Raw genomic sequence first — 15,114 nt, forward strand, 5'->3', positions numbered from 1 at the left:
CTGGAAAACTAGGAATGTCAGCTGTTCTCCAAAGGCAAACTATGTTATGTTCTCACAGACCTCATCAGATTTAAGAGCCTTTTCTTATACCAGCCCTCAGAGAAAGCAAGAACAACATTCCGGACTTCCATGGGATGCCAGTGGCTACCCATCAGTAATTCCTTTTGCTTTTGCCTTGGAGACTGTCATGTTTCTACTAGTTTATGCTTCATCTACTCCAAAACCTTGTTTGCAGTGTCTGTGCACCTCAGCCATGGGTTGCTCTTTTCAGTTCAAAGGGGTTTCAGTGCAGCTTTCACAAGCAATGTAATGACAGGAGAAAACACATAGACAGAGCAGAACACATCACCACACAAAGATATAAAATTCAATACTAACCCATCTAGTAGGTAAGTCCTGGAGAAGGTGAGGATCCAAACATCAGGCAGCAGGACAGAAACAAGACAGTAAGAGAGGGACAGAGATTTGGGTGGGAAGCAAACATCAAAAAGTTAAAAATCATACTGGTATTTCCATTATTTCATGAAGACAAGTACAGAACTATTTGTGAACACACAAGAGACAGAGAATCACGAGATTACATGAAAACAGAACTCCCCTCCACCCAGAGCAGGTGGGGGCTGGCTAATGGCCCTGCCTGAGCACCTTTACCTCCTAGGCACGTGCTCCTCAGTTCACTGCACTTCTCAGCTTTGAGACCCTTATTTGTAATGCAGCTGTTCCATCTTTAGCACTTCTCCCCAGGCAAGGATATTGTTAGACAACACTAACTACAAAGTGGTCTTAGGCTTTTTCCACAGCTGCTTTTCTCTGCTGAAGCTCTTGGGAGATATTTCTAATACACTCTTCCACACAGAAGGAGCATTAACAGAAAGCCACTGGTGTGTCACACAGCCTGCCCTCCAGTTCTATCCAGGGCTCTTTCAGGAATAACTGGAGAACACTGAAGTCCTGGATAACTGGGATTACTGCAGGAAAAGGAGTTCAGAATCAGAAACATTTTTGCAGTCTGTTGTTTCAGGGCTTTCCTCTTGCCCAACGGGGCCTCCCTCAGCCCCCAATGGCAGGAAACAAACAAGTCCTGAGCAGCTGATTTTTAGGACATTTACAACTTTGATAGACCATAAAGATGGAAGATTGATACAAAGAGTAGCTGAGGAATCCACCACGGGCAGCTCCTGAAAAGACAAACAATACCTGGTCTCCTGAATCCACTGATGGAAAGCATTGGCGTGCTGAGCAAACTCCTGGCGCAGCTTGTCGTTTTCTTCCTGCCTTCGCTGCTCCTTCTGCAGCTCCAGCTCACGCTCCTGAGAAAGGACCCAAAATTGTTTCAAACAGAGAAACAAGGGGATAATAATAAGCAAATACTCAAGGGCTGCATCCTAGGCACAGCTCTGAAGGTCAAAGGAAGATTGAGTGCTTAAAGAGCATCACAGACATTCAGATAAAAACCATTTAGAGGACAACACAGAACACTCCTACTGAGGTCTTGAGAACTGGAACTGAGCCAGCAGTTACTTTACTGCATAGCACAGAGATCAAACATTGTACTGTTCAGGAGTGAGATGTGTGCTTTGTCCTTTGAAAGACTGCAAATGGAAGATTATGAAAACAAGTTTCCATCTAATGGGTTTTCTTTCCCATTTGCTCACAAACTGTGAGCCATTTCCACCTGTAGCACAGACTCCTGCACAGGTTGTCTTTGAGGGCAACTTCCAGGGAAAAGCTGAAAGGCAGTAAGCTATGGAAAGAGTCTTTCTCTCCATTACTTGCCTTGATAATTTTCTGCAGGTTCCTCCAGGTTTCCTCCAGAGCCTCCATAGTGAACCACGTGTATGGGTTGGAGGCTACACGGAAGCTCTTGATCTGGCGATCGAGCTCTGCCAGCTGGTTGAAGTCAGCCTGGGCAGAGCTCAGCGAGGAGCGGAAAGCGTCGTGAGCCTCTCGCAGGGCTTTGATTTCCTCCAGCGAGTTGCAGCGCACAGGATCTGTCAGGTCCTCTTCAGCATTCTCAAACCAGCTGTTGAAGGCAGAAGCCTTCTTTGCAAAAGTCAGGAACAGGTCCTCAACCTTGAGGAGAGAAAAACCATGCAGTTGTTTGCCTGGGTGATGCAGTAATGCAAACACTCCCTGTGAGCTGATGTAGGATTAACACCTGGCAGAGATTGTCTGAATTACTTATTTCTTGCAAGCATCTCAAAAACTCCTTGGCAGGTCTCCAGGATCTCTCCATCATCATTAGCTGCCAATTAATAAGCTACAGAAGCTGCAAGTGATGGATAGCTTTTGTCAAAGAGAACCGTTAGGTTTTTGTAGCCCCAAGGTCTGACCACTCACCTTTCTGAAATGCTCCTGAGCCTCCAAGAGTTTCTTTTTCCTGGCAGCAGAATTAGCAAGCAGCTGGTTCCAGCGTTTCATCAAGGAGGCATGCCGAGCCTCGATGGCCTTTGACTGGATATGTTTTGCTGCTAGCAGCTGGTCTTTCAGAGCAGTGATGTTTGCAATTCCCTCCTGCTGGAAAGCCTGAAGTCCAGCATCAAAAGTTTCCTGAAGCATTAAAAGAATAACAAAATATTTCAGATGGTGTTTTTTATTTAACCACTCCCACAGCCTGCAGGTGTTTCAGATGTGAATTCTAGATTCTTGTGTACTGCAGGAGATTTCACCTGTTCTCTCCACCACTTACAGGCTGGAAGCAGCATTAGCACTGACCTGTTTGGTGAGCAGTGTTTGCACAGAAGAGAGGTCACGTCCATAATCATCTGTCTTCAGACTGTTTTCCTTCTCACCTGGAAAATGAAGCAAAATCAGTAAAACTCCATCTCAAATGTTCCCTCTTTTCCAAACCAGGTTACCCCAGAAGCATAAATCAAGTGTTGCCCTGCTGACTGGCTTCAGGTCTGCTGGTTACAACAGCAACTGAGAAGTTATTTGAAGGGAGGAGCACTTCAGTTTCAGTTTTTGTGACAGGGTGCTGTGTCCCAACACAGAACCTACCTATCCACGACTCCACTACATCTGCTTTCCAGTTGAACTGGAGGAAGGCAGAGTTCTCATCCAGTTTGGCTTTCCTCTGAGCTGCTGCCTTCTCCAGATCTGACACCTTGCCTTTGAGGCCCTTCATCTTAGCAGTAATGTTCTCCTCGTGGTGATTGTTCTATGTGACAGGAAGAAAAAAAAAGCATGCCATGATATTAAGGGTTTCCAAGGCACCCTGTAAGTTGGGAATTGAACTGAAAGATTGTCTTTTCAACATACAACCACTGTCCAAGAAACAGCTTTGAAAGCATTTAACACCAACAGCTTATTCAGCCACACAAAATGAGTAAGAGCTCTTTTCAGAGATGACAGATCAATCCAATGAGTAAGTTTACTTTGACATGAAATATCCTGGGTAGCCTTTGGAGGTGTTGGGTGTTTTTTTCCCCAGTTTATGCTCACCTTTTTAATGAGATCCTCTCCGTTGGAACAAACATCATTCACTCTGTCTTTGTGGACTGTGAAATCGGTCTCAAACGCTTCGTGCTTTTTCAGCAAGCCCTGCAAATACAAGACAGACACTCCTTCAAACCATTTTCACTAGTTATTAAAAATAAAATAAACTGGCATAAGCTCCTTCTGACAAAACCTGTTAGTCCCAGCTGGTTAGGCACAACTTGCTGTTTTTCTGTGGACAAAAGGAGACTGATACTGACTTCGATTTAACTTCAGCCTTTTGGTTTAACCAGGGCTGCCCATCAGAGGTCAGAGATGCAAAGCTGTACCAAACTAAGTTATTTCTACAGGAGATAACACACTTGGGATGATTGTATAAAATGAATTAACGGGTTTTTACAAGATTGGCCTTTGAAAGAAACAAACAATAACCTCCAAATTGGAAAGACAGGAAAGAAAAGGTTTGTTAAGCTCCCACCAATAATAATGCAGCAAGAATCAACAAAAGCTGACAACTTTCTCCAGACCTGGATAGCAGCAAGGGTGTCCCCATAATCCTCACTGGCTACCAGTGTCATTTTCTCATAGATCCAGGCTTCTTCCTCCTCAACATTTGCTACAAACTGCTGGTACTCCAGAGACTCCTCCAGACGCTGACCCCTGTGTGGGAAAAGAAGGGTAAAGTCAGTCACAGTGGTGCTGATGGCTTTTAGATATGAGATGTAAAACTAAATTAGAGCAGCAGAAAACCTATGAACACAGAGAGACTGAACCCTAGCCACACAATTATCCACACTTCACTTCTCCAGCAGCAGGCTGTAATGTGTACACCTCTAGAAGTTCACTGGGCCACAAAGCCTGCAGATACAGGAGGACTACAATGAATCACTTTCTCCCGATAGCTTCTATTCACAAAAACACCCTGATAGTGGATTAAGGCCAGTTAGTTTCAAGTCTCTGGTTTCCAACTGGTGCAACAAAAGGCTAAATACAGTATATGTCAAAAAAAGGCTCAAGTTTCTCCCAGGGAACACTTCACCAAAACACTTCCCAGTAGCCTCCAAGAGTCTGTCACCAGTGACATGTGCTACTGCATCACATTACTGACTCTACCCTAAACCCTGAGATGCAGGAACTCTGGTCACTACCAGTCCATGTCACTGTTTAAATTAACATTGAATTTTACAAAATCATGTCACACACCTCGCAGCTGCCAGCTGTTTTAACTCCTTCCAGTGATCCACAAACTGAGCCAGCCTCTGCTGTATCTCCTCTTTTCCAATCGTGTTGTCATCCAAAAGCTTCTTACCAGTGTCTAGAACACCCTGTGGAGAAACACACAGTTAATGGGACATCACTTCCTCTCTTCTTGGGCATTGGATTCCAAAAACCTACTGCTGACTCTCATATCTGCCACAACCAAGAAATATGTTACTTGCACAGGAATCTGTCAAGGAGAGAGGTGTTTACCTGGATAGCAGGTTCATGGGCAGCTAATTCTGCTTCCAGGCGCTTGTGTTTTTTCCTAAGGTTCTGCACACCAGTGAGGTCTCTGCCATAGTCCTCTGAGCTAACCAACAGCTTCTTCTCTCTGAAGTCAAGAAAGAGAAAATTTGAATGTTAGTTCTACAGGTCAAACCTGACAAAAGGGGAAAAAACCCACACCCCAAACCAACCCAAAGCACTGCAAATAAGGAAATGCTCCTCACTGCACAAAAGCCTTAGATGTAAAAAAGCTTCTGGGTGAGTGATTAGCAAACAGCAGCACACTCAGGTGTAATGTGAGGGGGGAAGAAAGAAGCTGGATAGTTTGTACTGGTTTTTTTCCAAGATGACAGATACCTGCTATTGTCCAATTTGGGTTTTTTCACTTTACAAGCATGACACAGAAGTGCTCTAATGTGGATGGTTTCAATCAGGCTCACTTTCTTCCCTCTTCTCAAGATACCAACATCAATATTTAAAGAGAATCTGACTAATTACTACAACTGTCTAGAACACACCAAAACCAAAGTACTTCAGACAGAAAAAGCAGGGTTTGTATTTTAGCTAGGAACTTTCCCTGAAAGAACAGAGTCAAATTGCAGTTATCTGGTCCAGGTCTAAACAGCAGAGAGCTTTGCTTCTTGGGGTTTGACCAAAGAAAACTGTAGAGAAGCAGCCACTCCTAAAACAGTGCTGAAGCCATTTTGCACCTAGTTTTCCTTGCCTGAGGGGCAAAAGTGTTTTCTTGTAGAGACACAGGCTTGCAGAAAACACAAGTTACACAACCATACTACAGACTATGAACACTGTTAAGATGCTGGCAGGAAGCACATGTGCTACAAATACACACTTGATCCAGGACTCCTCGTCGTCCATGTCCCGGAAGAACTGGTGCAGGCGGTGGGACTCGTTGAGCCGGGCGCGGCGCGCGGCCGCCATGCTCTTGATCCTCTGGAAGCGCCCGTTGATGGTCTCACGTTTATCCTTCACTTGGGATGTATCAAAAGCACTGCTGGTCATCAAACTGTCAGCCTGGCTGTTCAGGTCCTTCAGACGGTCCTGCAAATGTTGGGGGAGGAAAGTGTATGAATTGCTTGAATCTCATTTCTATGCTGTTAGGTTTGTATGAAAGTCACCATCTGAGTGCTGTGCAGTTACAGCTTCCACTCAGCAAGCATGTCTTAACAAGTACATGACTGCAGCATTATTGAAATGGTATCTGTAGAATTTGCTGGTTACTGTCTTCCAAAACTAAAAGACCAAGTACTACCTCATGAGCAGATATATCAGCTTCCAGTAACTGGTGTTTCTTCAGAAGGTTGTTAACTGATGCCAAGTCCTTCCCATAGTCTTCAGATGCCAACAAAGCCTCCACCTGGGCGTAGAGGGGAAAACATGAGACGAAAAACAAGTTGCGTTTCACAAAACCTTTGAAATTCTGTCTTTAAAACTGTGCAAATTTAATTCTCTCCCCGATTTCTTACAGCGTGGAGAAACATTTGCCTCATCCCGTTTCACCTCTGACAGATTCTATGCACATACACTTCTCTGATGTTATTTACAAGTAACACAAAAACATCCACAAGATTTTTAGTCATAATACAGATTTTGTTTCAAAATTATCCTAGACTTCCTAAAAGGTGGATGGACTGTGCCACAAAAACTAACATCAGCCAAGGGAATAACAGAAACATAGAAATAACAAGTCTTCAAGGAAATAATCCCAATCTCAGTTACCTCTGAAAGCCAGAAATCAAAGTCCTTGATTCCAGTGTTGAAATTCTGTTGTTTATTCGCTTCTTTCAGTTTCTGACTCTTCTCTGCTGATTTCTGTACCAGGAACTGCCATTGGTCAGCCAGGGCAGCTAGACGTGCCTGTCAGGAAATGGGAAAGATCAATGCTGCCAACTAAAAACCTAAAGCTCTGATAAATGCAAAGCCAAAGAAAGGTACAAGTTTGCCTGCTGATTCCAGATATGCAAATAACAGAGTCACTGTTTCATGCTGCCTGGCTATAAATTCAGTTCAACTTCTACATCCCAATCATAGGGTCAGGAAACTTCTCACCCTGGGAACGAAGCCGAAGGATTACTCTGATTCCTGCTGCACAGTTCAAAGAGAAAAGCTTCTATAAAACTAACGTTTCTTCTGGAGGGAACACTCTCCTCCCCCAAACACTTTGAAAGCAAGAGCTAAGGAAATCTGAGACTTGTATCTACCTTCACAGCATCCTCGCTGCCAGCACACGCTCCTCTTTCAATCAGCGAGTTCCCCATGTCGATGACCCCGCGGATCCGATCTGCGTTGGCGTGGAGCTCAGCTTCAAAGGCTTGGTGCTTCTGGTGTTTGCTCTGAGGATGACAAAAGCAAAACTCTTAAGAGACTGGACAAAAGGCTCCTAAATTGTTCTCATGGGCTGAGAATACAACAGTTGTCTACATAAAGAGGTTTGTATATAGCTTGATCTAAAGAAGTTCTCTCTCTCAGTAAGAATATTCACTGCTCAAACAGTAACTCTCTTTAATCTGAGTAACCATCAAGCTTTGACCCAGCAAAACTGAGCTGAGAGATACAACTTGGGCAACATCTGTGTTTTACAGATGCCCATGCAGTGTTCCTTGCATTATGCTTAGCTGTTACTCAAATAAAGCGCTCTCATTTTCAGTGCCATCACCTCTGAAAAGCAGCGCTTGTACATTCCCTAAGTGCAGCAGATCATCCTTTGTACTCACATAGTAATTTCACAAATTTCTATTTCCCTTCCCAATCTATAAGCAAAATTAAGAGAAATCACTGCTGCAGCTGCTTTCTGCACAAAGTAATACACAGCCACATTATGTATTGCACTTGTCAATTAACAACCATAAAGTCTGCTAAAAGAACTGTGAATTATTTGTCTAAAGCTTTTTTTCTGCCAAGTTGAGAGCACCATGAGAACAACAGGAGCCTTGGTGAGGAAGGAAATACACAGTTCTCTCCTGTACACATGATCCATCCACCCACCAGGAAGGTAACAATAGCACAGAAATGACAAGACAGAATTTACAAGTATTAACTGGAAATGCTAGTGACGCTGGACATGGGGCTACAGCGCCCTGAGGGAATGGAATGAAAGGAAATGTTAGATTAAAAATAAAGGATGGAAAATACTACAGCAGTGGCATGAGAAATTCTGCATGAACTGCTTTATTTTGGGAACTGTTAATCCTGAATGCTGAGCCTACGAAAACATATCCTTCACAGCTAGATTTAATACCATGTATAATTCAATTAAAAAGCTGCCAATTGCGTATCTCTGTACAATTACCATGACAACAAACCCCTTTTTGGTTTAATATCATTTTTTTTCCCCAATAAAAATCAATGAGTGTACCACAGCCTGAAGAGACAAAGAGCAATTCATTCCTTTTTCCCCTCTAGTTAGCTTCTCCCTTCTTTGTTCTGTTCTTCTTTTCATATATCCTCATTTTACCCCAATTCTAACTAGTCCAGCTTTCCATCTGGTATGTATCTTTTTCTGGAGTGTTCCTTCTAGCTCACTCCCTTCTGTACTACTGCTGCAAGAGCTAAGCCTGCTAGGTCTGTCATCTTAATGATTCCTCAATCTTCAGCACTTCATTCTACAAACATGAGCTACCAGAAGTGGCACTATGTGTCTCATGTTAACTCATCACCACTGAAGATCCACACAGGAGGGTGACAGGCCCAATAGCCAAATTTCTGACAATGAAAGGTTTTCTATGGGCCATCTCCTAAAAAACCCCACCAACCTAGATCACTAATGCATCACAAATCAAACAGATCATGCAGAACACCTGCAAAATGAATAAACGATGCTGAATAGGCATTAACAAAAAAAAGCCACATCCATAACATGGAGATCAATAGCTGCACCTGGATGTCAGTCAAGAACTAACAGAAAACAAAAGAGATTGCATGAACTGATGGATGGAGCAACAGATTGCAACCAGACCTTGTGCTCACACATAAGCTGTACAAAGAAAACAAATTCACATACCAGGGCTAGTCCAAACTACTTACCAGCAGTTTGGAAAGCTATAAAACAGATTGAGAGAAGTAGTTCAGTGCATTCATACTACTTCATAAGTCAGTATTAAAACATAATACACTTCAATTAATTATTCCTTAATAGTGCAAAATAAATGAGACTCCTCAGTTTAGAACACAGGACAGATGAGACCCAAGAGCTCAATTTCCTTATTTTCCAATCTAGATGCTGGGAGAAAGACAGAATTGCTACTCAGGGGCTTCTTCAGGAAACTTCTGCTGCAGATATCACATATGCATCAATAATTACCAAGAGAGTTCTATTTTGGGTGTTCTTTCATGCATAATGTAGCTTCCATTTTCCCTTTGTTAAAAGGAGACCATGTCCAACATGGTGTTTTAGTCTATTAGGTCTGAACAAGAACTCCTGAGCATATTTTTCTCACCCAGAACACGATTTGTAAAGTTCCAAACTGTATTTTGACTTTTGAGCTGAGAATCATAAGTCACCTGGATATTTGTGGGATCCTTATATGACTCATCACTGGCAGTCTGGAGCTTTTCACTGATCCAAGCTTCTATTTCATCCACATCACGACTGAACTGCTGCAGTGTCTGAGACTCTCCGAGCTTCGATCTCTTTTCAATCATTTGAGCTTTCAGACGCCGCCACCTGTGTGCAATTAAATACAGCTGTTGAGTCAACTAGGCCTGTACACAGCATCACATGGAACAGCTATAAAATGTTGCCAAGGAGTATTTTCTATCAGTCAATATCTGCCTCTCCCATCAAACAGAGCAATACTGACCTGTCCAGAACCTCATCACGTCTCTTAGCAATGACTCCTTTTGCATAATGATCAGCAGAGATCAGCTGGTCAGCAAAAGACTGCAAGACAGCAATTTTCTCTTCCTGTTAAAAAGAGAAGACATAAATTTGAACTGTGGTACCTCAAAGTAATGAGCAAGGTCTGGAATAGGACAAGACTTGTTTTCTTCTTTAAATATACATTATTTTCAATGTGACTCTATGAAGAAAAACTATGTTCCAGAGAGAGTTTCATTTCAGAACATCTTTCACCACTGGCATTTAGGAAAAAAACCCTTTTGGATTTCAAGCTCCAGCAGTACAATCTCTCAAAGAAGTAGGCTGCTTTCTTTTACAAGAAACTGAAATGGTACCTTTTACTTTTGCCAAAAGAAGAAAAAAAATCCATTTCAAATCAGCAAGAGACTTACACAAGTACTTGCCACTATTCCTACACTGTAGGCAGTGAAACGCACCCCTGTCTGCATTAGCCACTTCTGAACTTATGCTACAGACCCCCAAATGGCTGAATATTTCAGCTCCACTTTAGAAGTCATACATGGAAGTCACTTCTGCTAATAACCTGTTCAGCTACACTCCTCACCTGGACATTGATTGCCTTATCAAAATCTTCATGTTTCTTGATGAGTGCCTCCACACTGTCTAAGGAGTCTCCTTTATCTTCTGTATTTAGGAAAGCCTCTCGGGCTGCCATCCAGTTCTCAGCTTGCTCACAGTCCCGATGAAACAGCTAGGGACAACAAACACCAAAGCATGAAAAAGACAGACCAACAGCAACATTCATCACTATGAAAGAATACACTGTCTTATGAAAGGAGGAATTGGTTTTGGTCTAAAAAATGCAGCAGGGTACCTGTAATTCTAGGCACTGGTCTAACATCATCCTGCGCTGGACCCAGGCCTTCTCCAGGTCTGTCCGCTCTTGATCTAGAATATCCAGTTTCTCCTTGATCTCTGGGCTGGCATAGTGTCCACGAGCCAGAAGTTGTTGTCCAAACTGCTCAAATGCCTGGAAAGTGCCAGCCCTGGCATCTATTTCAGTGCGGTGTTCCTGCAAAGTACAGAGATGGGTTACTGAACAACTAGATGGCAGAGCTGGAACTGACCTATTTTTGGAATTCTAAATGAGAAGTGTCAGAAAAAGAAGCATTTGTTGATGTTTATGATACACACATGTATCACCTTTCACATACCTGGTGCCTTTCCAATAAAGCTTCAGCTCCAGTCACATCTTTTGAAAGTTCATCTGAGGAGACCAGGCTCCGAATTCCATTGATCCAAGACATAAGGTCCCTGTGAACACATTCATAGAGAAGTTTTTTCCACTCAGAACAGAACAGGGAAAACAATCCTTTTTGAACCCTCTCCAAAAATATTCCTGTGGAGCAATTAGTCACATATACTTCATTAACAATGTATCAGACAGATGAATCAGTGAGGGAACAGCATCTTTACCTGAAGTCACTGAGGAAACGCTGCAGGTCGTGAGAATCTCCCAGCTTCTCCTTGCGCTGGTCAGCACGTTTCCCCAGACTGTTCCAAGCCTGGTTCAACTCAGTACATTTTTCTTGGAGATCTTCAGCAGATTCTGGATGTGACTGGATCAGACGTTGGGCAGTTTCACCAAGAGAATTCACCTAGAGAGAGATAAAGGGAAGTAAATATAACAGGGATAAAAAGAATCTTCTCTGTAGTTCAGTCATTTCTGCTAGATGAAATGGAAGCTTTTGGGTTTGTCCTCATACACTCACCTTGTCTCCAAGAGCTGCCAAGTCTCTTTCAAAGCCTTCATGTTTGCGTTGCAGAGCCTGCACACTGGCCAAGTCATGTCCATAGTTGTCTGTATTTAATGCTTGATTCTTCTCCTCTATCCATTCTTTTGTTTCATCAGCATCTCTGATTTGAGGGAAGGCAAAAAGAGAATTAAAGCAGAGATCACACTGACATCTCTGATATCTAGCAGGTCACCGATTTCCAGAGAAGCCCAACTAGCTGACAGTCCTAGTGAATTATTTGCCACTGTGGCACAGGAAACGTTGGCAAAGTAGGGCAGTAATCCAGACCTCCCAAGCCCCCAGCAATTCCATGATCCCACGTTAACAAGATTTCCCTGTTCTAAGAATATAAAGAATTTTGTTGGACCACTGGTGGTCTGAACAAGCTGAGGGTTGAAATATGATTTGTTTAGAACAGGTCCCACTATGGTTTAGAACTCTTAACAAGACAAAGCATTTAATTGAGGGAAGACCAAATATGACACAAACACCTCACCTGTGGAATCTCTGGACTTCATGAGCACTGCCCAAGAGCTGGCTTCGCTCCTCTGCTAACTGCTGCAGAGATCTCCAGCGTTCATTCAGTTCCTGCAAAACAACCCAACAATCCCCACTGACATTGCAGACCAGTTTTGTATCACTATTGCTATCTAAAGAGTAGAAACTCTCAAGCTGGACTCACTGAACCTTACTGATGTTAAACAGGAAACTGCAGTAAACAGATTTTGCTCAATATGCTTATCCACACCTTCAGTTCTGCTGACATTTGCAAACATCTTCTTCATTTCTATTCTTCTAGGTTTGATTACCAAGAATATGGATAGCAATGCTGCAAGATCTACAATAACCATGCTTCTTTCTTTTGCAGTATATACACTTCATCAAATGGTAAGATAAATGAAAAGTGAAGATTGGCCTTTCACTAAAGCTGAAGGTTATTTTCCTCCTCTTAATTACAGAATAAAGCAGAAATTCAAGTAGTCTAGTTAAATAAATTATTTTGAAGATTTCTCCTGAGATGTAAAACCAGATGTTTTGTGTGTATAAGAAGATATTGATGAAACCTGCAAAGTAAATGCTATCTCAACACTACTTCCAATAAGTTGACTCAACAGGGTTTAGTAAAGAGGAATGAAAGATAAAGAATATGGAAAGGGAGAGTAAAAATCAAAAGTCTCAGCTTTTAAATCAGCTCAGATTAATTTGTGTTATTACCTTGATTGAGTTAAAGGTTGCCACTGTGTGTACCATCATACGTGCAGACTGTAGGAAAAGGCAGAAACAAAACCAAAGCAGCATTAAAGTCAACTCTGATCAACCAGAGCCAAAAATCAGATTGACAGAAAACTCCTTAAAAATGCACAGTCACCTGGCCTAGGTGAGAAATGCAGACTTGGTAAAATAGAAAAACACACTGCAAAATGCAGGAAGGAAGAAACATCCCAGATCTCAGTTTCATTTTTAAGTTTAAAACAAAAGGGTGGGTGGGGAGGGGAATAAAATAAATAATACAAAAAAATGGCACGTGGGAAGGTGTATGGTGCAAAAAAGTTGATGTGGTGTGGTTTTTGCTTGGCTTCCCTGTTGTGTGCTACAAAGTGATGACACCCACCTTCCAAGGAGAAGCTGTCTTAGAATCAGTTTCATCCTGTTTGAAAATATGAAAAAACAGTTTTACATAGGAAGCAAAACAGAAAACTATCAGAATACACTCAAAGCCTTTGAAAGTTCTTCATGTTCAGTCCTTAACAGAGTAAATCAATTTTTACAAGCATTTGCATCATTTTGGGTCATCTTGCTCTGTGTTTATTTGTGATGTGGGGTAAGATCCTCAGGAAATAAAGAGATCAAAGATAAGATAATCTTTTTATGTCTATTCAAAGTCATTATTGAGTTCCTTCATGGAAATGAACTCCAGCTATGGGTCAATTTCTCCTTGTACATCCCAAACCTGCTATAATTGCAACACTCTCTACCTCAGTAATTAACACTTACCCTGGGCATCATTCCATAGACTTCCTGCAAAGGAAAAAGGACAAACAGAAACAACTGGTTATTTTCTAATAGAGAGAGTTTTTACTGGTTTTGAGGGAAGGCAGATAGCAAGAGATCTGCTTCCTCCCTTCTACAAATTGGTGAGCAGTATGTCACTAAGCCAGATAATGCTCACACAACCCAAATGTGTAGCAGAAATGGGAGTTTGACTACACAACCATCTACTGTCACATGTCATCACAGAGTTCAGAAAATAAACGAGCTGCTTCCACATTCCCTGGGCTGTGGGTAGAATTATTTACAGAAACAGTACAGGTATGTGGAAGGCTGGGAAAAAAGATCCTACATTACTAATAAAAAAACCCCTAACACAGAAGCCCTCCACAGTATGTTGAGCTCTAGTTTCTCCTTTCCCCTGGCATTCATCACCATTCTTCCTGCAAAGAAATAAAGGTTAAAGTTGCAAATTAATACAAAGCAAAGCCAGTGGATGGATTCTCCATGGCTTTTAGTATTAAAGACTTTCTATTCCTAAAAAAAAAGAAAAGAAAGAAGCTCTAGGTAGTGCAATTTTCTACAGCACTATTTGAAAGAAATAGCTCAAAGGGAACCCTTGGGATGGTCCCAACTACAGAACAGGCATTGGGTATCTGTGCTTAGAATATCAGTATTACCGGACCAAAAATGAAGAGCTAGAACCTTGCAATGACACACAAAGACAACAGAAGAAAGTCTTGTGCTTCTCAAGAGGATTAGTCTAAGAGAAAATGTGGACCTGTTGCTGCACTGCTTGCACTTCATCTGCCATCAACCCTTCTGACTCCAGGTCATTCGCAACCTTGTTTATGTCCTTCAGACGTGACTCATTTGCTTTTAAATCCTGCACAGAAGAGTAAAACAACACAGCATAAACACTCACAGAAGGAAAACACGTGGAACAAGTTGGTTTCTTAACAGCAGGAACTGAGCACACTTGACCTTCAGAGGCCTCAGTGCCTACACAATGCAGCAGAGCCTATGTCAGACACCCCAGCTGCCAGCACCCAGCAGCAGGGGATTAAACACCCACCCTATCCAAGTTTTCCATATGCAAAGTTAATTGACAATCAGGAAGGAAATACACATTTCAACTGTCAGGTGTACAACATTACCTACCTGAAGATCAAAAGCTATTACCCATATTACTGAATTAATTACCTAAGAGGTCAACCTAAGAAGTAATTTTGCTGTGATATTTAAATGCTTTCAGCCAAACAGATTGATGAGAGCTCTTTTATAAAGCAGAAAGGGAACTTGGCTAAAGAAGTAGTGGTGGGGAACTTAGATTTAAATTTCAACAGGTGACACATTTCAATTTCAACCATTAGGTTATTTTAAAAGAGCCCAAATCCAGCAACTTCTATCATCTTCCCACCTACAATACTTGGTTGGCTCAAACTGTTTGTTAGCCAGCTTTCAAGATGTAAATCTGGTTTAACATCCCCAGAACTGCCCAATCACTCTCTTTTCCAATGTATAAGGTCAAGCATCTCTGCATTTCAGTGCTCAGGATCTTACTAAAGTGGATAAAATAAATATATCTGT

The 15,114-nt window shown here is 42.1% G+C and overlaps 1 protein-coding gene across 8 annotated transcripts in view; it reads right to left on the minus strand.

The window, feature by feature from the left end:
- The window catches only part of SPTAN1 (spectrin alpha, non-erythrocytic 1), a 50,518-nt gene that overhangs the window by 6,172 nt on the left and 29,232 nt on the right, over positions 1-15,114 (minus strand). For 4 of the 8 annotated variants that reach the window (XM_062011912.1, XM_062011913.1, XM_062011914.1 and 1 more), the window contains 27 exons: positions 14,306-14,410; positions 13,531-13,554; positions 13,148-13,183; positions 12,751-12,798; positions 12,032-12,123; positions 11,512-11,656; positions 11,216-11,397; positions 10,954-11,053; positions 10,614-10,811; positions 10,344-10,490; positions 9,741-9,844; positions 9,442-9,604; positions 8,965-8,979; positions 7,143-7,274; positions 6,661-6,798; positions 6,194-6,298; positions 5,774-5,982; positions 4,909-5,029; positions 4,642-4,763; positions 3,966-4,098; positions 3,445-3,543; positions 3,001-3,160; positions 2,716-2,792; positions 2,341-2,550; positions 1,777-2,073; positions 1,198-1,310; positions 379-396 (listed from right to left, as the gene is read on the minus strand). In XM_062011912.1, coding sequence (XP_061867896.1) covers positions 379-396; positions 1,198-1,310; positions 1,777-2,073; positions 2,341-2,550; positions 2,716-2,792; positions 3,001-3,160; positions 3,445-3,543; positions 3,966-4,098; positions 4,642-4,763; positions 4,909-5,029; positions 5,774-5,982; positions 6,194-6,298; positions 6,661-6,798; positions 7,143-7,274; positions 8,965-8,979; positions 9,442-9,604; positions 9,741-9,844; positions 10,344-10,490; positions 10,614-10,811; positions 10,954-11,053; positions 11,216-11,397; positions 11,512-11,656; positions 12,032-12,123; positions 12,751-12,798; positions 13,148-13,183; positions 13,531-13,554; positions 14,306-14,410 — 3,293 coding nt within the window. Of the gene's footprint in view, positions 1-378; positions 397-651; positions 969-1,197; positions 1,311-1,776; positions 2,074-2,340; positions 2,551-2,715; positions 2,793-3,000; positions 3,161-3,444; positions 3,544-3,965; positions 4,099-4,641; positions 4,764-4,908; positions 5,030-5,773; positions 5,983-6,193; positions 6,299-6,660; positions 6,799-7,142; positions 7,275-8,964; positions 8,980-9,441; positions 9,605-9,740; positions 9,845-10,343; positions 10,491-10,613; positions 10,812-10,953; positions 11,054-11,215; positions 11,398-11,511; positions 11,657-12,031; positions 12,124-12,750; positions 12,799-13,147; positions 13,184-13,530; positions 13,555-14,305; positions 14,411-15,114 lie in introns of those variants that run through there. The other 4 variants (XM_062011915.1, XM_062011909.1, XM_062011916.1 and 1 more) reach the window with 3 other exon arrangements.

Source organism: Colius striatus, chromosome 19, assembly GCF_028858725.1.
Source record: "Colius striatus isolate bColStr4 chromosome 19, bColStr4.1.hap1, whole genome shotgun sequence".
NCBI lineage: Eukaryota > Metazoa > Chordata > Aves > Coliiformes > Coliidae > Colius > Colius striatus.